The 22,763-nt window shown below is 40.3% G+C and overlaps 1 protein-coding gene across 1 annotated transcript in view; it reads right to left on the minus strand.

Moving 5' to 3' along the window:
• The window catches only part of LOC115799887 (NACHT, LRR and PYD domains-containing protein 3-like), a 55,289-nt gene that overhangs the window by 29,250 nt on the left and 3,276 nt on the right, over positions 1 to 22,763 (minus strand). Inside the window, exons 2-7 of the mRNA XM_030757185.1 lie at positions 15,384 to 15,503; positions 9,090 to 9,221; positions 8,595 to 8,732; positions 8,100 to 8,237; positions 7,605 to 7,742; positions 98 to 333 (exon numbers count right to left, since the gene is read on the minus strand). Of these exons, the coding sequence (XP_030613045.1) occupies positions 98 to 333; positions 7,605 to 7,742; positions 8,100 to 8,237; positions 8,595 to 8,732; positions 9,090 to 9,221; positions 15,384 to 15,503 (902 nt within the window). The remainder of the gene's footprint in view (positions 1 to 97; positions 334 to 7,604; positions 7,743 to 8,099; positions 8,238 to 8,594; positions 8,733 to 9,089; positions 9,222 to 15,383; positions 15,504 to 22,763) is intronic.

Here is a 22,763-nt window from a genome sequence, read left to right on the forward strand (position 1 = left end):
AGACTAAAGAGAAAGAAACTCTGAAATGTGTCAACAACACAACAAGAAGTCCAGTTTTCAGAAATGAGTCCATCAGCAGACAGATTTTCAGTCTTACTTTGTCCACAGCTGCTCTGACTGGCTGTCTGCACTCCAGCTCTGGTTCTGGGTCTTTTTCCACACTGGGGACAGGAGGAGTCTCCTGATGAAGCAGACTGGTCCCAGTATGAGGAGATGCACTGTCTGCAGAACCAGTGTCCACAGCTGGTAGAGACCGGATCCTTCAGGACATCCTGACACGACGCACAGCAGGACGGCCGCTCCTCCACACAGACCTCGCTCCTCTTCCTCTCTCTGTGAACACATTTCTTTATCACTAAAATGCTGAATGTTGCTGACAAAGATCCAGATGTGACGACACTGTGCAGAAGCTCTGATGGTCACAGAGAACCAGAAAAGTGGAGCTACTTTTCTGTCTGAATCCAGCATTTAGGCAAATCAATCAAATCAAAGTTTATTTGTCACACACATGGAAATACAAAGAACAAGTAGCAGTGAAATGCTTTGGCTACCACCCTTACACCATGGCACAAGATGAAGATATAAGTAGAATGATTTAAAGATTCTAATCGATAATATAATCAAAATGTACACTGAGATAAAATGAAAGTGGAATGATGTTCCACTAGAATATACATAAAATGCACTATACACTAGAATGTAACAAATATTTACACTAAAATATAATATAAATACAAGATATGTTGTGGGAAGGGGTGTAGGGTGTATAACACAGTGCAAATAGTCCAGTGGAATCAAAATGATGCTTCCTTTGATTTCAGCGACACTAATGAACTGTTTTTCCTGTCTGCCTCAGGGATATAATATTTTTGGATTTTACATTATAGGTTAGCTTTACTTTGTTTTAACTTTTCCCTTTCTAATTCAATTCATTTAAATTCATTTTTAGAGTAGTTTTGCTCATATTTATTCATTTTTATTTTTTGTTTACTATTAATTTATTATACTTTATTCGTCAGGTGCAAGATTCATGGTGCAAGAGTTACTATTTTGTAATAAAACCTCAACAAATTATACCATTAAAATTATATCAACAGGTCGCAACATATAGAAAAACCCAACAAGCTCCCAATACCCCAGTTTCACTTAGTTATTGTTTTTCTTTAATTAATGTAATTTTTTTCAATTTCAGTTTTCATTATTTTGTTCATTTTAACTTTTTTAACTTTGATAACCTTGGCCTGCCTGTCTTATTTAGTGAGATACCTCAGTTAATCTCTATCCAAAAGTGGAATAAAGGACTAAACATCCAGCCTTCTTACAGTTAGAGTAACAGATGGTGCTATAACAGAGAACATGTATATGTGATTTTTTTATGATATTTATGTAATTATCCTGTTAACTGGCAAAACACCACACCGCACCACAATCACCTGAAAAAAGCTACGTGACACCTTCTGGTTATTATTGGCTCTGGAAAACCCATTTTGTAGCCCATTAACTAGCAACGTCTTGTTCGTGGGACTTATGTAGTGTGTTTTATATGGCAGGCTAGACCCTCCTATTTTGACTGACACCTCATTCGGGCTAATCATATTAAAGAATGGGTTTTCCAGAGCCAATAATAACCAGAAGGCATCACGTAGTTTTTTTCAGGTGAGTTTGGTCAGTTAAGAGGTTAACATGATGTCAATCAAAATTGGAGGGTCTAGCCTACCATATCAAACGCACCACATATGTCCTGCGGATGGGGCGTGGCCAGTTAACAGGTTAAAGACAGCGTAGTGCTAACATTACCATCTTTGAGCATACTGACGATAAGTGGGCTACTGGAACAAGGAAGTGGACTCCAGATGAAAACTGGGAACTGGTGGAATGTAACTACACATGTAACCCCAGTGAAAAGGGCTACATGAAGGGGATGCGGGATCTATGGATTCTTCGACACACAACATCTACACTGACACTGAAACAACTACTAGCTCACTGTTCCAACATCCGCAAGAAGCAACTGCTACTGGAACTAGAGATTGAGGTGTAATACAAATGATATAGTAAGGGAGAGCCAGGATATCAGGTCAGGAGGGAGATATCATCCGCACACTCCGAGATTGGGTATCAAGCCACAAGAATACCTTATACATTGAATGCCGGAGCAGCTGACCTGAAAGTGAAGATCACAGCTAAGCTGGAAACCTGGACCCTCTGTGGCCGATTACCAAAATTGCATGAAATACCCTCTGAAAGTCTAATAGAAGATGTGAATGCAGCACTATGGACAATCCCTACTGTGACCATAGCTGAAACCAACCAGCTTGTCTATACTGCAGCAGCCATGATCTTTGAGATGCTTGGCTATAAGATGAACAACCACAAAGAGTTGGACCTTTCATGGAAAAGGAGACTAGATGCTGAGATCAAGGCAGCATGGGGGCCAATCACTGGGGTTGATATCAGTGAGGTAGTTAAACATCTCATTCGTGGCAGGGCCCCTGCAGTGGATGAGATTAACCCTGAGTTCCTGAAGGCTCTGGATCTCGTAGGGCTGTCTTGGTTGACAAGCTTCTGCAACATTGCTTGGAGATCTGGGGCAGTCCCTTTGGACTGAGGTGGTAGTGCCCATCTTCAAGAAGGGAGGCCGGAGGGTCTGGTACACTTATGGGGGTATCACACTCCTTAGCCTCCCCTATTCCAGGGTGCTGGAAACTAATGGACTAATGGATGGAAAAATCCATCCATTAGTTGAACCCCAAATTAAAGAGGACCCCAAAATAAAGAGGAACAAAGCAGTTTTCATCCTGATCACAGAATGCTGGACCAGCACTTTATCCTCTCAAGGATATTTGAGTGAAGTTTTGGGTAGTGACCAAAAGAATAAGGAGGAACAGGAGATTGACAGATGGATTGGGGCTATGGCTGCAGTGATGCAGATGCTGCTCTGGTCCACCTTCATGAAGAGAGAGCTGAGCATAAAAGTGATTTACTGGGTGATCTATGTTCCTACCTTCATTTACAGTCACAAGGATTAAGTAGAATAAAAGAGCAAGATTATGGATAGAAGCAGCTGAAATGAGCTTTCTGGAAAGGGTGGCTGGACTTTCCCTATCTCCTGAGATAAGGTGAAAAGTGCAGTCATTCAAGAGTGGCTCAGAGGAGCGCAACTACTCCTCTAATTGAAAGGTACCAGTTGAGGTTGTTTGGGCATCTGATTAGGAGACCTCGTGGGCACCTCTTGGGTGAGGTATTCCTGTCATGTCCTCCCAAAAGGACATGACAGGACACAGTGGAGAGATTATATTTCTTGGCTGGCTTGGGATTACTTCACTATTCTGTCTGGATAAGCTGGAGGAGGTGGCTGAGGAGAGGGCGCTCTGGGTTCCTCTGCTTAGGCTGCTGCCACCATGATTCAGCAAGAAAATGGATGGATGGATCAAGGCTTTTCCTGCTAAAATGCTAAAGAATTTTTTTGCTTTTTTAAAGTTTTTTAAAATGATGTTAGCTAAGGTAGTTATTAAGAAAAGAAAACACTTAGTTGTTAAGATTATAACTCTCAAAGGGCGTTTAATTCCCAATGCTTCACAGCATGTGGATGCTACCTGACCTTGGGGCAGTGAAAGCAGAACCACCAGCAGCTTGTCTAGTATGCCTGACATCCATCGATTTCCTGTCAAAGATCATAAGTTTATCCAAAACGTGCATGCACAACTACAGGTGCTGGCCATAAAATTAGAATATCATGAAAAAGTTTATTTATTTCAGTAATTCCATTCAAAAAGTGAAACTTGTATATTATATTCATTCATTACACACAGACTGATATATTTCAAATGTTTATTTCTTCTAATTTTGATGATTATAACTGACAACTAATGAAAAACCCAAACTGAGTATCTCAGAAAATTAGAATATTGTGAAAAGGTTTAATTTTTAAGACACCTGGTGCCACACTCTAATCACCTAATTAACTCCAAACACCTGCAAAGGCCTTTAAATGGTCTCTCAGTCTAGTTCTGTAGGCTACACAATCATGGGAAAGACTGCTGACTTGACAGTTGTCCAAAAGACGACCTTTGACACCTTGCACAAGGACACCAAAGGTCATTGCTAAAGAGGCTGTCTGTTCACAGAGCTCTGTGTCCAAGTACATTAATAGAGAGGCGAAGGGAAGGAAAAGATCTCATAGAAAAAAGTGTACAACAACAGGGATAACTGCACCCTGGAGAGGATTGTGAAACAAAACCCATTCAAAAATGTGGGGGAGATTCACAAAGAGTGGACTGCAGCTGGAGTCAGTGCTTCAAGAACCACCACGCACAGACGTATGCAGACATGGGTTTCAGCTGTCGCAGTCCTCGTGTCGAGCCGCTCTTGAACAGAGACGGCGTCAGAAGAGTCTCGTCTGGACTAAAGACAAAAAGGACTGGACTGCTGCTGAGTGCTCCAAAGTTATGCTCTCTGATCAAAGTCAATGTTGCATTTCCTTTGGAAATCAAGGTCCCAGAGTCTGGAGGAAGAGAGGAGAGGCAAAGAATCCACGCTGGCTGAGGTCCAGTGTAAAGTTTCCACAGTCAGTGATGGTTTGGGGTGCCATGTCATCTGCTGGTGTTGGTCCACTGTGTTTTCTGAGGTCAAAGGTCAACGCGGCTGTCTCCCATGAAGTTTTAGAGCACTTCATGCTTCCTGCTGCTGACCAATTTTATGGAGATGCAGATTTCATTTTCCAACAGGACTTGACACCTGCACACAGTGCCAAAGCTACCAGTACCTGCTTTAAGGACCATGGTATCCCTGTTCTTGATTGGCCAGCAAACTCGCCTGACCTTTAACTCCATAGAAAATCTATGGGCTATTGTGAAGAGGAAGATGTGATAAGCCAGACCCAACAATTCAGAAGAGCTGAAGGCCACTATCAGAGCAACCTGGGCTCTAACACCTGAGCAGTGCCACAGACTGATCGACTCCATGCCACGCTGCATTGCTGCAGTAATCCAGGCAAAAGGAGCCCCAACTAAGTACTGTACATGCTCATACTTTTCATGTTCATACTTTTCATGTTCATACTTTTCAGTTGGCCAACATTTCTAAAAATCCTTTTTTTGCATTGGTCTTAAATAATATTCTAATTTTCTGAGATACTGAATTTGGGGTTTTCATTAGTTGTCAGTTATAATCATCAAAATTAAAAGAAACAAACATTTGAAATACATCAGTCTGTGTGTAATGTTTCACTTTTTGTTGATATTCTAATTTTGTGACCAGCACCTGTATAATAAGTTGCCGGCCTCTCAGCTTGACAGGCTCCGAACACTGTTAATGGGGCACAGACAGGGCCATGAAATCAAGATATAGATGATCACAGAATTACTACCCACTATGGAATTTTCTTAATTTCTTTTTTAAAGTATTTCCCAAGTAATTCTTAACAGACCAAGGAATTTTTAACATGTTTCCAAACATCCTCATTTCTTATATTATTTTACTTTGCAAAGAGAACCAAAATGAGTTCAGAAAAACCAGAAACTAGTACAGTCTAAATTATTAGTCCCTCTGATGCTAATATCAATTATGTCTGCAGTTTTTGGCTGTGGTTTTTACCAATTCTCACACTCATTTTCTGAACAGTCCCAGCCCCAACTTCTTTGACAAATCCCTCAAACTCCTCCACCTCCATCTTGTGTTGGAAGTCAAAGAGATGACCCAGACAGAATTTTGATATTTACGGCTTGAGGTTGTTTTTCAAAATCTTCACGTCATTTCTTCATTATTCCTTCAACTTTGATAGGTTCCAGGCACAATGAAGCATCCCCATAACATGATGCTCCCACCACTGTTTTACATCAACAATTCTTTTTCTCAAATCTAAACTGATTTGTTTTCTTTTGTTTTTGTCATGGTGCTTTGTCAAATGAGAGCAAAAACTCTTGCTGAAAAATTTATACTGTATGTCAATTGGAAGGTAACCCCGGGTGTTAATTTGAATTTACCAGCCTTGAAGATTACCGTATTTTCCGGAGTATAAGTCGCACTTTTTTTCATAGTTTGGCTGGGGGTGCGACCTATACTCCGGAGCGACTTATATGTGAAATTTATAACACATGAACCAAAATACTCCAGCCACTTGACATATCCATGAACCGGAGCTTTAAGGCAGTCTTGCGTAACCTGTGGGCGCAGTGGATGATGGATGGAGAGCACAGCTTAACGGCAACTGGGAGAATGCGCCACCCAACTTTCCTGGAAGTCATTGGATGGATCAAGAAAACATGGGCTTCAGTGACAACCAAACCATCCTGTTGGGATTCAGAAAGGCTGGAATAATTGGAACTGCAGCTGACGACGAGTCTGACGAAAGCGACACAGAAGAGGAAGCGGCGCTTCGTCTACCTACGGAGTGTACGGAGTTGTTTAGAAGTGACACTGAGGATGAAGAATTCAATGGATTGATGGTTTGGTTAACTTGTTAGCATGTTCTTTATGCTATGGTTATCTGAATAACTGTTAATGTTACGTTAACATACCAAACACGTACTCTGTTCGTTGTGCGTCATGTAGCTGAATGTGTTACGTTAGCATAACGTAGGCGTAACCGTGTTCGCCCTGTTCTTTAATCCATTATTATTTTAAATTGCCTTTCAAGATGGAATTTCTGCTCTGGGTCTAGGATTCTATAAAACAACCCCCCCCCCCCCCCAAAAAAAGTGCGACTTATAGTCCAGTGCGACTTATATATGTTTTTTTCTTCTTTATTATGCATTTTTTGGCTGCTGCGACCTATACTCCGGAGCGACTTATAGTCCGAAAAATACGGTACAAATTTGAAACACATCATTCACAGCAGTGGTTTATGCTATGAATCAGTAAATGGTCACTTTTTATGGGGGTTAATAATATTGACCCTGGTATTTTTTCTTTCAAAAATATTTATGTTATTGTGTGCAAATTTCAATGGAACTGGACGCAAGCAAAATTGATTCTGCTTACAGAAACAATATCCATTTTTTCCATAAGATTACAGTAATTTAAAAGATGGTGAAACCAGGCAATAACCCCTATAGCCATTACATGGGAATTTAGGTGGGAAAATTATATGCCTACATAAACATTTATTTTGGAAGGTCAGAAAATTACAGAAAATTACAATATATAACTGTCCAATGTGATATAAACAATTGTGTATGCGATGACCGAAGGGGATAAGGGAAGCCTCTGGGAGATAATATCTGCTTGATATGCACTTTTACTATGGTTTTAACTGATGTTGATTTATATATTTGAGTGGGCCTTGCTTGCCCTGACAGAACGTAACTGCTGTTAACAAATACATTTTAGCAATGATCTGGAAATATCACTGGTCAACTTAATGTGTACTAAATGTACACATTATTAGACTGAAACTTTTTCAAAGAAAGCAGGATAAACATATTCTGCTAAAAATGCATTTTTTGTTAGCATATTAATTTTTATCATTGCAAGCCAAACTATTCATAAAATCTGTTAATGGCAGAATTTAACTAAATGAGTTCACTTCTCTTACATTGGTGGACCAGGTTCAGTCTGGTGAGTGGTGAGTAAAAATCTTGTTGGGTTTGTAGTAGTTCTCTTACCTCACATAACCCATGTGAGGTCCGTAACTCAAGTACATTGGTGGACCAGGTTCATTACCGAAATATGGATTTTCAGGTTTGGACATGTCACTCCTCATAGACAGACAGCTGGATTCTGGATTCTGTGACCTCTGACCTCTGCAAACACAAACATGTTTTATTCATATCACAACAGGAACGGATAAATTCTTTGCTGAAAGACACTGATATAGCTCTACTATAAGTAATTAGATTGGCTAATATTAATCACTCTCCCAGGGTTCCTATGTGAGTCCTAAGACTATCACATGACTTTCTTTTGCATTGATATTCATTAGCTAACCACTGTTAGGAAAGTTAAAAGTAATTTTGTGTCTGCTCTAACCACTTTTACTCTGTGATGGACATAGATGGTCTCCAAAGGTGTCAGTTTTAGGGACGAGAACAAAGTCAAAGGGGGCCAAATCTGGTGAGTGGTGAGTGAAAATCTTGTTGGGTTTGTAGTAGTTCTCTTACCTCACATAACCCATGTGAGGTCCGTAACTCAAGTACATTGGTGGACCAGGTTCATTACCGAAATATGGATTTTCAGGTTTGGACATGTCACTCCTCATAGATAGACAGCTGGATTCTGGATTCTGTGACCTCTGACCTCTGCAAACACAAACACAGTTTATTCATATCACAACAGGCACGGATAAATTCTTTGCTGAAAGACACTGATATAGCTCTACTATAAGTAATTAGATTGGCTAATATTAATCACTCTCCCAGGGTTCCTATGTGAGTCCTAAGACTATCACATGACTTTCTTTTGCATTGATATTCATTAGCTAACCACTGTTAGGAAAGTTAAAAGTAATTTTGTGTCTGCTCTAACCACTTTTACTCTGTGATGGACATAGATGGTCTCCAAAGGTGTCAGTTTTAGGGACGAGAACAAAGTCAAAGGGGGCCAAATCTGGTGAGTGGTGAGTGAAAATCTTGTTGGGTTTGTAGTAGTTCTCTTACCTCACATAACCCATGTGAGGTCCGTAACTCAAGTACATTGGTGGACCAGGTTCATTACCGAAATATGGATTTTCAGGTTTAGACATGTCACTCCTCATAGACAGACAGCTGGATTCTGGATACTGTGACCTCTGACCTCTGCAAACACAAACATGTTTTATTCATATCACAACAGGCACGGATAAATTCTTTGCTGAAAGACACTGATATAGCTCTACTATAAGTAATTAGATTGACTAATATTAATCACTCTCTCAGGGTTCATATGTGATTCCCAAGACTATCACATGACTTTCTTTTGCATTGGTATTCATTAGCTAACCACTGTTAGGAAGGTTAAAAATAATTTTGTGTCTGCTCTAACCACTTTTACTCTGTGATGGACATAGATGGTCTCCAAAGGTGTCAGTTTTAGGGATGAGAACAAAGTCAAAGGGGGCCAAATCTGGTGAGTGGTGAGTGAAAATCTTGTTGGGTTTGTAGTAGTTCTCTTACGTTGTCAGGTGAGGTCCATAACTCAAGTATACTGGTGGACCAGGTTCATTACTGAAATATGGATTTTCAGGTTTAGACATGTCACTCCTCATAGACAGACAGCTGGATTCTGGATACTGTGACTTCTGACCTCTGCAAACACAAACATGTTTCATTCATAACACACCACTGATAAATTTTCTGATTAAAATAATTTAAATAGCTCTACTGCAAATACTCCTTTTCCTCCTTCATACTCCTGTGGACATCAGTCAGTCTGAGAAGTAAACTGCAAACATTCAACAAGTTCACTGAGCTACAGTCAATTTTCTCAGCTGAGCTGATTTCTGACCTGTCATGTAAATCAAAACAAGAGCATATGAAGCTTCAGGATTAAACCAGGTTTTTCTGTGCTACAAAGATGCTTTGCTTCTTAGCAGGGTATATCGCCAATGTAACATTTGCTGTGAAACTAAGCTGCTCCAGAGCAGGTTATGATCCAGATGATCCACACCAGAGATCAGCAGGTACAAAATCACCACCTACGACCACTCAATGCTTGAAAAAATAATGTCACTATTCCTGGAAGATCCTTCACACCTCAGTGTAATGATAAAAGTTCGGGTCTTCAGTTTTTCAGTGACATCTAAAGACTTTGTGTTTCCCTGCTGAGCATCAGTAATAAATATAGATTATTAGAAACAGCTTTATTCCTTGATTTTTTTCTGCCATTGGCTGGAAACTATTTGATTGTTGTATAAGCATTAATGTATGTTCTTAAAAATGAGCAATTATTTGTCCTTGTTGAACTTATACCTAATTTGTATGAAGACTTGCATTTAATTTCTCTCTTTGTATTTGTTTTAGTGCAACTATTAAACACCACAAAGAAAGCTGAAAAATAAAAAACTTTCTTTAAAAATTAAAACACTTTAATTGAAGCACTTGAGTCATTCATGAGTCTCAGTAACAGAGCAATGCTAATGATGTCTTTCAACTATTTTTGATTTTATGATTGAGTTATTAATAATATTTTATCTTTCAGAGCTAAGAACCAGGTGGTGAAATACAGTGATTCAGCAATAATGTTCTTCCAGTATTTTTCAGCTGATGTTCTCAGCAAGAGGAAGTGCTACAATGCAGTGAAAAAGCAGCTCAGGTCGCTCGGTGCAGAATACTATTGAATTATATTTAGGTCAAAAGTCATGCACGAGCAAAAAAAAAATCTGCACGAGCGAAAAAACACCATCTGCTCAAATAATTTAATTTCATGGGCGCTCAATGAATTTCCATGCACATAGAACTTAGTAGCCACACGCACGAAGAAGCCAGTGCGCAGGTAAGACTGTGCTGTACGCGTGCTGCAGCAGTTTCACGTGCCCGCGGGTGACTCTGCGCAGAGAACAAAATTCTATGCGAGCAAAGAAACTGACTTTTGACCAATGACCACAAGCACTCACATGACTGGTGACTTTTCAATCAATTATGCCCACAAGGTGAGGGCCTTAACCTTGATTGACAGCAGATGTTAGGTAACATTGCACAACTGTTTCTTCGAAACTAAAAGCATTTGTGACTGTTATAAGAGACCTGTAGTCAAAATAAAATATACTTACATTAAATCTTTTTCTAGCTGAGGTGATATTGCTGGCAGTGGACGCTCATTACTTCATCTTCCTGTAACAGCTGAATACAGGCAAATCTACCCAGCTTTATTAAAGGTAACTTTTTGCTTAACAATCAGGCTGTTTTACAACCCCCACAAGATTGAGCACTACATCAGTTTGCTGGAGGAGATCCCCGTGTCAGTAAATGAGTGCCGGACTTTGTCAGATAACTGCCTGGCCGAGCGGTGGACTGTCTGAGTTTGCACCGATGCAGTGGGTATGGAAAGTATTCAGACCCCTTTAAATTTTTCACTCTTTGTTTCATTGCAGCCATTTGCTAAAATCCAAAAAGTTCATGTTATTTCTCATTAATGTACATTCAGCACCCCATCTTGACAGAAAAAACCAGAAATGTAGAAATGTTTGCAAATTTATTAAAAAAGAAAACCTGAAATACCACATTGTCATAAGTATTCAGACCCTTTGCTCAGTATTGAGTAGAAACACCCTTTTGAGCTCGTACAGCCACGAGTCTTCTTGGGAATGATGCAACAAGTTTTCCACACCTGGATTTGGGATCCTCTGCCATTCTTCCTTGCAGATCCTCTCCAGTTCCGTCAGGTTGGATGGTGAACGTTGGTGGACAGCCATTTTCAGGTCTCTCCAGAGATGCTCAGTTGGGTTTAGGTCAGGGCTCTGGCTGGGCCAGTCAAGAAAGGTCACAGAGTTGTTGTGAAGCCACTCCTTTGTTATTTTAGCTGTGTGCTTAGGGTCATTGTCTTGTTGGAAGCTGAACCTTCGGCCCAGTCTGAGGTCCTGAACACTCTGGAAAAGGTTTTCTTCCAGGATATCTCTGTATTTGGCCGCATTCATCTTTCGTTCAATTGCAACCAGTCATCCTGTCCCTGCAGCTGAAAAACACCCTCACAGCACGATGCTGCCACCACCATGTTTCACTGTTGGGATTGTATTGGGCAGGTGATGAGCAGTGCCTGGTTTTCTCCACACATACCGCTTAGAATTAATGCCTAAAAGTTCAATCTTCATCTCATTAGACCAGATAATCTTATTCCTCATAGTCTGGGAGTCCTTCATGTGTTCTTTTGCAAACTCTATGTGGGCTTTCATATGTCTTGCACTGAGGAGAGGCTTCTGTTGGGCCACTCTGCCATAAAGCCCCGACTGGTGGAGGGCTGCAGTGATAGTTGACTTTGTGGAACTTTCTCCCATCTCCCTACTGCATCTCTGGAGCTCAGCCACAGTGATCTTTGGGTTCCTCTTTACCTCTCTCACCAAGGCTCTTCTCCCACAATTGCTCAGTTTGGCTGGATGGCCAGGTCTAGGAAGAGTTCTGGTCGTCCAAACTTCTTCCATTTAAGGATTATGGAGGCCACTGTGCTCTGAGGAACCTTGAGTGCTGCAGAAATCCTTTTGTAACCTTGGTCAGATCTGTGCCGTGCTACAATTCTGTCTCTGAGCTCCTTGGGCAGTTCCTTCGACCTCATGATTCTCATTTGCTCTGACATGCACTGTGAGCTGTGAGGTCTTCTATAGACAGGTGTGCGCCTTTCCTAATCAAGTCCAATCAGTTTAATTAAACACAGCTGGACTCCAATGAAGGAGTAGAACCATCTCAAGGAGGATCAGAAGAAATGGACAGCATGTGAGTTAAATATGAGTGTCACAGCAAAGAGTCTGAATACTTATGACCGTGTGATATTTCAGGTTTACTTTTTTAATACATTTGCGAAAATTTCTACATTTCTGTCTTTTTCTGTCAAGATGGGGTACTGAGTGAACATTAACATTGATTTCAGCAAATGGCTGCAATGAAACAAAGAGTGAAAAATTTAAAGGGGTCTGAATACTTTCCGTACCCACTGTATGTGAGTATGTTAATGGATGTGAACTGGATTTAAACTGGAGCTTACAGGGTTTTTTTTTTTTTTTTCGTTTTTTTTTAAATGACTCGGATTTGGTAAAAGGAATGTGTTCTGTGTCCTGAACTGATATATTTTCTGTCCCTTAGAGATCCCTCTTACTGGATCTTCTCTGACAGTAAGAGTTGTACAGTGTTTATTGCTTTGGCAGTGTAGTTTTGGTACACATTTTTGGCTTTTGGTGGTTTATTTTGTGTTCAGTTTGGTTCTATATTTAACTTTATTATCTTCAATTATACACAAATGAAGCTAAGGTCTCCAAGCAATACTTTATGTTAACCTGGGTTTTCAATAGATCTATTAACATCTTTGTTCCCTAAAGTTATAAACCTTAGCATAAGACAAAGGGGGAGATTTCAACTGTCATTTAATATCTATTGTAGACAAGTGTCTGCCTGGTAAATTAACACTCTTGGGTCATGTTAACATTGTTAATACATTTTGCGAAGAGTGACTTTGTAGACACATGGAGGGCTCAACATCTTGCTATTAAAGAATACACTTTTTTCAAATGTATGTGGATTTTATAGTAGAATTGATTATGAAAATTGTCACTCAGCTGTGTGCATAAATGGATTGCGGTCTTCCTATTTTAGTGTCTCAAGAGGTACAGAACAGGGCTGTCATCTGTCACCACTACTCCTTGCTCTTGCAATAGAGGCCCTTGCAGAGACTGTTAGGTCTAATAAAGATATAAATGACCTCAAGATTGCAAACAGAGAGCATAAAATCACTTTCTATGCTGATGACATCCTAATGGTAATGACTAAGCCTTAGGTCTCTATTCCCTGCTTAATTGAGACAGTTGATTGGTTTGGCCAGTTCTCCAGTTATAAAATAAATTTTAGTAAATCCAAAGCTATGCCTTTAGGCAGGCTAAAAAATATTCCTATATGTCCATTTCCATTTAAATGGTCACCAGAGGGTTTTGTTTATCTAGGAATAAAAACTGCATGAAATTTTGATGTATAAAGCCAATTTTCCCCCCTTGTTTGAATGCATTCGGCTAGACTTGGAGGGATTGAATACCCTTCCTCTATCCTGGATAGCTTGAATTGTTTTTTAAAAACTGAACATTCTTCCCAGGCTGCTCTACCCAATACAAATAGCCCAGCAGTACTGTCGAGCAAGGCCTTTAAACAACTAAATGGTTGGTTTAGCTCCTTTATATGGTCATAAAGAAAGGCACATCTTAAAATGGCCACATTATGTCGCTCCTCAAGGGAGGGGGCCTTGACCTCCCTGATATCTGAAAATATCAAGTCAGTGCTCATTTGTTTTTCATCGCGGATTGGGCACACAATAAACCTACTTCACTCTGGATCGACAGAGAGAGTTCTATGTCTGACCGGCATTACCATCACTTTTTCTAAAAAAAGCAAAATACCTTATCGGTCTGTAACAACCCAATTACTATAGCCCCAGTTATGGGGTGTCATATAATTAGAAAACTAAAAGGTTGGTCACAAAGAACCTCGGTTTTTACTCCAATTTGTAATATACAGAATTTTTGCCAGGAATAATGGATAATAACTTTAAAATCTGGACTGACACAGAATACTCAGGTTACAGGGCTTGATGGAAATTTGTACTCTGATGTCATTCAGTCGATTAATTGAAAAAATATAATGTGTCAAACAAGGATTTTTTCCGGTACCTACAGGTTAGAGACTTTATAACAAGAAACACTACACTGCTAGTATGTCAGGCTATATCAGAAACAGAAAGACAACTTTATATGACCAAGCCAGCGACTTCTATTAGCAAATTCTATATTGCTCTTAAATAGCACAAAGCAAGTAAAACATCTTATTTAAAGATCTGTGAGAAAGAGAACTTGATTGTAATATAACGGATAATGAGTGGATTGATGTCTGGAGGAATGTAAAAACTTTAAATGTTTGGAACAGAGTCAAAGTGACCCAGCTTATGATTCTTCATAGAGCCCACATTTCACCTCACCAAAGGCAAAAATTCAAACCTAGCTTATCTCCACAGTGTTTCAAATGTAAAACTGAGATAGGCACCCTTACACATTGTTTCTGGTTGTGCATTAAAGTTAAGCAATTCTGGCAGATCATCAGTGGGGAAGTGAATAAAAATCTTTCTATTAAATTAAACATCAATCTTTTATTTTTATTACTAGGGATAACTGACCCAACTGTTACTGATACATATAATAGAAAGCTTTACAGAATGTTAACCTTCCTACAAGAACATGTACTTGACTGGATAATGGAAAACTCTCCTTCTAAAACACAATGGCAGAAGGCTATTTTGAATTATGTATTTCTTGATTATCTGACATGCAGGCTGCACAACAAAGATGATGTTTTTGTTAAAACATGGGGACCCTTTTGTTATATATGGGAATGAATATTTCTAAAATCTTTACAAGAGCCTTTGCACTGTAAATATTATCAATGAATATGGTCTTGTATTAGTTACTAATAATACTAAGTGCTATATCTTTTCTATATCCAGCTAATATTGGACTGGGACTCTAGAAACTGATTATGTCTATGTTTATGGGCCAAATGTTTGTCTAAAGTTATTTATTTTTGTTTTTTGTTGTTTATAATTGTTGAAAAATTCAATAAATATATATTTAAAAAAACAGTAATCTGATAAACTGTATCAATAGTCTGTATTTATATTCAGTCTTTGGAGACATGGAGTACATTCTAACTGATGAGCACTTCGTTATTATAGGTGAGAGTGGCCAGTTATAATTATCTCTTTTAGCCAAACTAGTTCCATTTTCTTACATTGTTTGTCCAGGTCCAGTACTAAAATATGGATCTACAGGTTTGGACCTGTGACTCCTGGATTCTGCAGACTCTGCTCTGTCCTCCTCTTCCTCCATCATCTTGTGGACATCAGTCAGTCTGAGAGGTAAACCACAAACATTCAATCAGTTCACAGTAACAGAAGTCATTGAGTTACAGTTGATTTTCTCAGCTAAGCTGATTTCTGACCCATCATGTAAATGTGAAACAAGAGCATATGAAGCAAGACTTGGTCAAGTTTATTATTACATAAGTATTAATATATGATCCTAAAACAGAGCATTTGTCCTTGTCGACTTTATACCTCATTTGCATGAGACTAAGCCTGTGTTTGGATTCTCTTTTCCTTTATTGTACTTTACTCTGAGACTATTAAACACCACTGAGGCAGCTGGAAGAATAGAATTTGTCTTTTTAAATTATAACACTGTAAAGGACAAGTATTATGCAAAATCCACTTTTTTAGCTCTTAAATACATTTTGTTGTGTACTTTCAGTGTGTAGAAGTGCAGGAAATTTAAATGCATTCTGTCCCGGTGCTGCGTAAATATCTTTATATTCTTTTTGGGTCATATTTTTAGTCTGTTCAGTTTTCTCTGCTCATTGTTACATTTTCTAATGTGTTACGTCACAGTATTTGCTGTGGAACTGCTAAACAAGGGTATGGACATCCGGCTAACCAATCTTGTCAATGCAAAATTTTTTCCCGCAGCAATTTTGTAGTCCAGTTTAGTTATGCTGAAGTTGCACGTAGGTAAGTCAAAATGTCTGGTTGTTGGGTGTACTAACCCACACGATTCCTTACATCACATCGCATCAGAGCCTATTTAAGTGCTAAAATTCATCACAGGTCTCCCGTGGAGCTGCTTCAGTGAACGGGGGACACTCTCTGGGAAATGTACCCGCATCAGTCGGGAAAACCCTCTGTGTTTGCGCTAAGCACTTCAAGGACGAGTGCTTCAGCAACCTCCGCCAGTATAAAGAGGGACTTGCCGAAAAATGTCGCCTGATTGAGGGGTCAGTTCCTTCTCTCTACAGAAACCACGGACACAGCAAAGCGGTAAGCTCCAAATGACGCTAAAGTGGCAACAAACTTTATTTTAGACATTTTGTGTGTTGAAATGATAAGTGTTGATACACATAAATTATTATACAGTGAAACATTCAAACAAGACTAAACTAAGAAGAAGTCATTCTATTTTATAAATTAGTATTATCTAGTTGGAAATATACTTTTGGACGTTTTCAGCTTTTGTCCCTTTTTCCAATAAGGCTGTGAGCTTCTGTCTGTGAGCTTCTGTCTGTGAGCTTCTGTCTGTGAGCCTTTGTCATGGAGTTTTTTGTGAACCCTGAACTTTAGTGGACTGAGGGAGATAAACAAAGGCTATAACTTGATTTTGGTGACACCACAAGCATTATTTTCATTGAAAAGCATACTCAATTTTCAGTCTAATTCACTGTAACAAAAAGTCTGTCACACCATCATCCTCTTCTGTGCAGTGGCTTCCCAGCTAGCATTGAACATTCAGACAACATCCCATGAACGCTGCCATAAACGTTCAGTGAATGTCCCACCAGTCTACTACACAGTAGACTGGTGGGAAAATAACATTAATGTCTCACTTAATATAGATGGAAATTAATCATTAGCTCAGCTGTATTCCTTGATGTTGAAATGTCTTTAAGTTTGTTTTAACAGCTTATTTTGAATTAAAGACTTAAACCACAAAAAGGAGAAAAGGTTCGTTCTCCGTTTAACAGCTGCTTTTACACAGCTGTGCATTGCACTCACGGTTGCTAGGCGACATGAGCTACGCAGAGGTGACGGCAGCTGATATGAAGGCTAGACACTCACTTCCGGCCTTTGCGGTCTTCGTGGGCTGCGAAGGACGTGGGCCGGGTCCTTCGAACGATGCGGCCGCTGAATTTTTGACATCGTGCGTCGATATAATCTGTATACCTGGAACTCGTGCACTGAGAAGTGTTCCGGTGCAAAGTACGATTAAAATATGTTAAAATTTTTAATTCGTTAATTTTCCCGTAATTAATTAATTGAAATTAACGCGTTAAAGTCCCACCCCTAATATATATAGATTATATGATGTGTGTATGTGCATATTGCTTTATAAATAAAAAAAATTTCAAACTTGTGCCTCACAATTTGTTTCTCTTAATTGAATTCCTTTTAGTTGAGGTTATTAGCATTGCATGAATACAACATAACATACAAGGTATGTCACAGAAATAGTAATTAAAAATAATTTTTTTTTTACTGGGTTATTATTTATTAGGGAGGGGCTTACCCAGGCCTGTCTTCATAAAGGCCAATGGGGGACAGATCTACCAACCAATCACATGTGAATGATTAATTGTGATGTCATTTTTTACACCCAATGACTGAGAAGCCACGATGGTCTGTTGCTGCTGTTCCGGCTTGCAGCGCTGCTATTCATATGTAGAGTCGTTAACACCTCCCGCCGGCCAGCTCCCCCCGTACCTTTACCCCCCCGCTGCTTCTGGTGGTACGTAAACGACCATATCCATCTCAGGCGAACGCAAATGCGCATCCCCGTAAGCTGTCGAAAGTTGCCGTTTACTAGCGGCGCCCGCGTCAGTATAGGGGGAAGAATATGCCTCTTTTCGTGTAGTGTGCTAGAGGCTAAGACAGATCCAGAATGCCTGACTTAAGACCCCAGAAGGGACTGGTCCCATCCAACTACCGGCCCATAACCTGCCTCGGTACAACATGGAAACTTCTGTCAGGAGTAGCTAAGATAAATAAGCATGTGGAACAATACAGGAGCGGGGCCCTGAAAGAAAACGGCAGAGAGACCAGGGAAGAAGAACACCAGCTACTGGTAGATAGAGCAGTCACTCGATACTGCAAGATCCGACTGACCAACCTGTGCACTGCCTGGATTGACTACAAGAACGCCTATGACTCAATGGCACAAACAAGCTCAATTGGATCCTCAGGGCCTTCAACAAGAACTCAATGGGAATGTGGAGAACAACACTACAGGCCAACTTCAAGCCAATTGCGCAAGTCAACATCAAGTGCGGGATTTACCAAGGAGATGCTCTGTTCTCACCGGTGTTCTGCATAGGCCTGAATCCCCTCAGCCAGATCATTAACAAGCCTGGCTACAGATACTGACTACAGAATAGAGCAAGCATCAGCCACCTTCTCTATGTGGATTACATCAAGCTGTATTTGAGGACTGAACGAGATATTGATTTACCGATCCACACAACCAGGATCCACAGCAATGATATTGGAATGTTATTCGGACCGGAGAAGTGTAGTCAGATGGTAACTAAGAGAGGAAAAGTAGTCAGAACTGAGGGGATTACACTACCAGAAGGCAGCATTGCAGACATTGAGGACAGCTACAAGTACCTTGGAATCCCACATGGCAAATGGGAACCATGAAGAAGCCGCTAGGAAAGCTGCAACCTCCAAGTACCTGCAGAGAGTAAGGCAAGTCCTGAAGAATCAGCTGAATGGGAAGAACAAGATCTGGGCTATCAACACCTATGCCCTGCCAGTTGTCAGATACCCTGCTGGGATAATAAGCTGGCCAAAGGAGGAGATGGAAGCCACTGATACTAAGACAAGAAAGCTCCTTACCAGGCATGGAGGGATTCACCCTAAATCCAGCACCCTGAGACTGTACGCTAAGCGGAAGGAAGGAGACCAAGGATTTGGGATTCCGAACCACTATCCTAGATGAAACACCGATAATCCACGAATACATCAGTAAGATGGCCACAAAGGGTCATGTGCTTAGTGAGTACCTAAGGTGCCGTTTACACGACACCATTTTCATTTTGAAATGGCGTCGTTTTGATGCATTTCGGCCTTGTGTTTACACGACAACGGAGTGAAAACGATGTGTTTCGGAAACGGGGTCCAGAGTGGAGCGTTTCAGAAACGCACCGACTTGGTGCAGGCTGTGCAGAGATGCCCCTGAGACAATCCAGCACATAACAGCAGGGTGCAAGATACTAGCAGGCGGGGCATACATGGAACGCCATAACCAAGTGGCCAGCATAGTATACAGCAACATCTGTGTATGACCTGGAAGTCTTAAGGTCAAAATGGGATATGCCCAGTGGTGAAAATAAGCCGGTACTGTCCGGTACTGCATACCACTAAAAGATTCTGCACCGGTACGCAGTACCGGCAAAAGTTGGAACCAGTCACGGCTGTACTTTGGGTCAGAATAAATCCGCTAGCAATAAGCAGTCTAAAACACGACGTAATCAGTTAATAAATTGCTTTTTTTTTCCTCATCTCAAATTGTTTCTGAACTGTTCGTGCTATGCTGGCGCCTCAAATCTCTAGCTTCTCTCCCCTCAGAGATCGAGGACAGCCAGATAAAATACAATGCATCCGTTCCACTTACGGGACGGATGCAGTGTATTTTATATGGCAGACTAGACCGTCCTATTTTGATTGACACCTCGTTTGGCCAATCATGTAATTGGCTGCACTAAAATCAACCGAAACGCTACGTGACACCCCCTGGTTAGTATTGGCTCTGGAAAACCCATTTATTAATATGATTGGCCGAATGACGCGTCAATCAAAATGGGAGGGTCTAGCCTTTCATATAAAATGCACTACATCCCGGAGGACAGGACACGGCCAGTTAACAGGCAATGACAGGGGTTTTCCACAGCCAATAATAACCAGAGGGCGAAGTTTTTTTCAGGTGATTCTGGTCCGGCCAATTAACAGGTTAAAACGTTCACTGCTATGTTTAATGTCAGTCTGCTTGTTACAAACTATCTAAATTAAAAGCAAGTAGAGATGAACTAATTGTGCTTCATGTTATTCTGCTCAATTTCAACAACACAGCACAGCTCAGAATCACTGCTTATGACCAGAGATTTCATTTAAGCTACATGAGAGTGCATTCAGCTCCAAAACAGTGGTTGCCAAGAGGACTGAGCTTTGTGAAAGTTTGGTGGTTATTTCTGTCCAGAAGTTTTGTATTGGTGGACAGAGCCAGAATGCATGGAGGTGCTCATCAGTTGTGTTAAGTGTGCATTGTGTGCAAACATCTCAGTTCCTTAACAACAAAAATATATTCCACACTGCCAACTGATTCTAAATTCTGCCTTATCCAGGCAGGAGATATATATATATATTAGGGCTGGGACTTTAACGCGTTAATTTCGATTAATTAATTACGGGGAAATTAATGCGTTAAAAATTTTAACGCATTGTAATCGCACTTTGCACCGTGGAACGTTTCTCAGTGCAGGAGTTCCCGGCATACAGATTATATCGACGCACAATGTCCAAATTAGGGGCCGCATCCTGCGAAGGACCCGGCCCACGTCTTTCGCAGCCCACGAACACCACAAAGGCCGGAAGTGAGCGGCTAGCCTTCATATCAGCTGCCGTCACCTCTGCGTAGCTCATGTCGCCTAGCAACCGTGAGTGTGAAGCACAGCTGTGTAAAGCAGCTGTTAAACGGAGAACGAACTTTTTCTCCTTTTTGTGGTTTAATTTTAAGTCTTTAATTCAAAATAAGCTGTTAAAACAAGAATGACACATTTCAACATCAAGGAATACAGCTGAGAGAATGATTAATTTCCAACTATAACAAGTGAGACATTAATGTTGAATAAAACTATCCAGTTATGATGCTTAACTTTATTTTCAGGTGTTTGCTTATCACAGGAGCACTTCCACCCTTCATTGGTCTGTGTAGTAGACTGGTGGGAAAATAAACAAAATTTTGAAGTTTAAGCTTATGTATATTGATTCATTCATCAACTAAACTTAAATTAATATTTCTCATCAAATATTGAAATGCGATTAAAATGCGATTAATTTCGATTAATTAATTACAAAGCTTGTAATTAATTTGATTAATTTTTTTAATCTAGTTTTTTAATGAAAAGTCTGGTGAGAGGAAGGTAATATTGTCAATGTGAGCATTTAAGTCTCTCAACAAAAATACATTAGGTGAGAGAGTGGAGAGATGAGAGGAAACTGTGGCAATGATGGTGGGAGTGAGTCCAGACAGTTTACAAATATCAAACTCAAATGACCTGATGGTAGCAAGCAGGTCTTTCCACTTCTCATTGAAGTTCAGGGGGAAACCAGGGTGCAGGATGGGTGAAGACCACCACCGTTACCTGAGCCATGGGATTGACAGATGTAAACAAAGCCAGGAGGACTGGAGTTGTTAAGTTGTGAAAAGTCCATGGGTTGTTGCCAGGTTTCAGTCAAGTACAAAAAATAAAGCCTACGGTCAGTGAGAAGATCCTGGAGGAGATATCCTTTGTGAGTGAATGGATGTTGAGTAGACTGACGCTGACAGTACTAAAGGCAGGTTTGACAGATGAACTAGCCAAACTGGCTGGGCTTGCCAACAGGTTGAGATCAGCAAACCGGGTGGTATTCCTGCGAGGCTGATGAGTGGTGGACCAGATGGAGTGGATAGGTATTTACCTGTGAAGCTAGAAGTTTCAGGTGCCATTGGAGTTGAAAAAGACCTGACACAGGTTGAGTGAGAAGTGGCAGAGGAGTCCAGGCAAAAGCAGACCTGATGTAAATCACGTTGACCCACATTATGAGTCATAGCGGCAAGGTAAGGTCATGAAGCTGGCTGGTTAGAGTCTTACCAGCAGTGAACAACAGTATGAAGTTTGAGTTAAGTTTTTGCCTCCAGAGTCTACATGTTGGGTTTTCGCACAGGTCTACAGCTCAAACTCTTCTTTGTTGAATAGAGAGCTTTGTTTCTGTGTGAAACCAACTGTGTGAAATGCTGCATAAAAAAAGCATGAGCAACAACACAAATGTTCAACTTTATTGATGTTCACATGAATGGGATTCAGTAGGAAGATTCTCAGTCTGAAAACACTGAGAAGCTGCAGACTTTTGAGACCTGATCATCAGTGATGAAGACTACAAGGAACACACTATCATTGCTGGACTTTACTTTAGGTATCCTTTCAGTGTACTGTGTATGTGGACACACAGTTCACAGCAGGATGTGTTTGAATGATGAAGCTGAATGCACAAAGGAGCATTCAGGTTTAATGTGGTCCACTTTCACAAGCACAAATATAGAGTGCCATCCCAAAGTAGAACAGAGACAAACTGATATTTTTCCTACTTTTTCCAAACAGCTGAGACCAAAGTGGAGAGCAGCATTAGCTTTGATCTGACTCACATTTTACATCTAGATTTGGTTTAGAAAGTCCTAAAGTTATAGAGATTACAGTACCAGTCAAAAGTTTAGACACACTTTTTAATTCAGTGGTTTTTCATTATTTAAAAATTGTCTGCATTGTAGATTAATACTGAGGTCATCAACACACGAAGAAATACATATA

The sequence above is a fragment of the Archocentrus centrarchus genome, chromosome 20 (genome assembly GCF_007364275.1).
Source record: "Archocentrus centrarchus isolate MPI-CPG fArcCen1 chromosome 20, fArcCen1, whole genome shotgun sequence".
NCBI classification, from domain to species: Eukaryota; Metazoa; Chordata; class Actinopteri; order Cichliformes; family Cichlidae; genus Archocentrus; species Archocentrus centrarchus.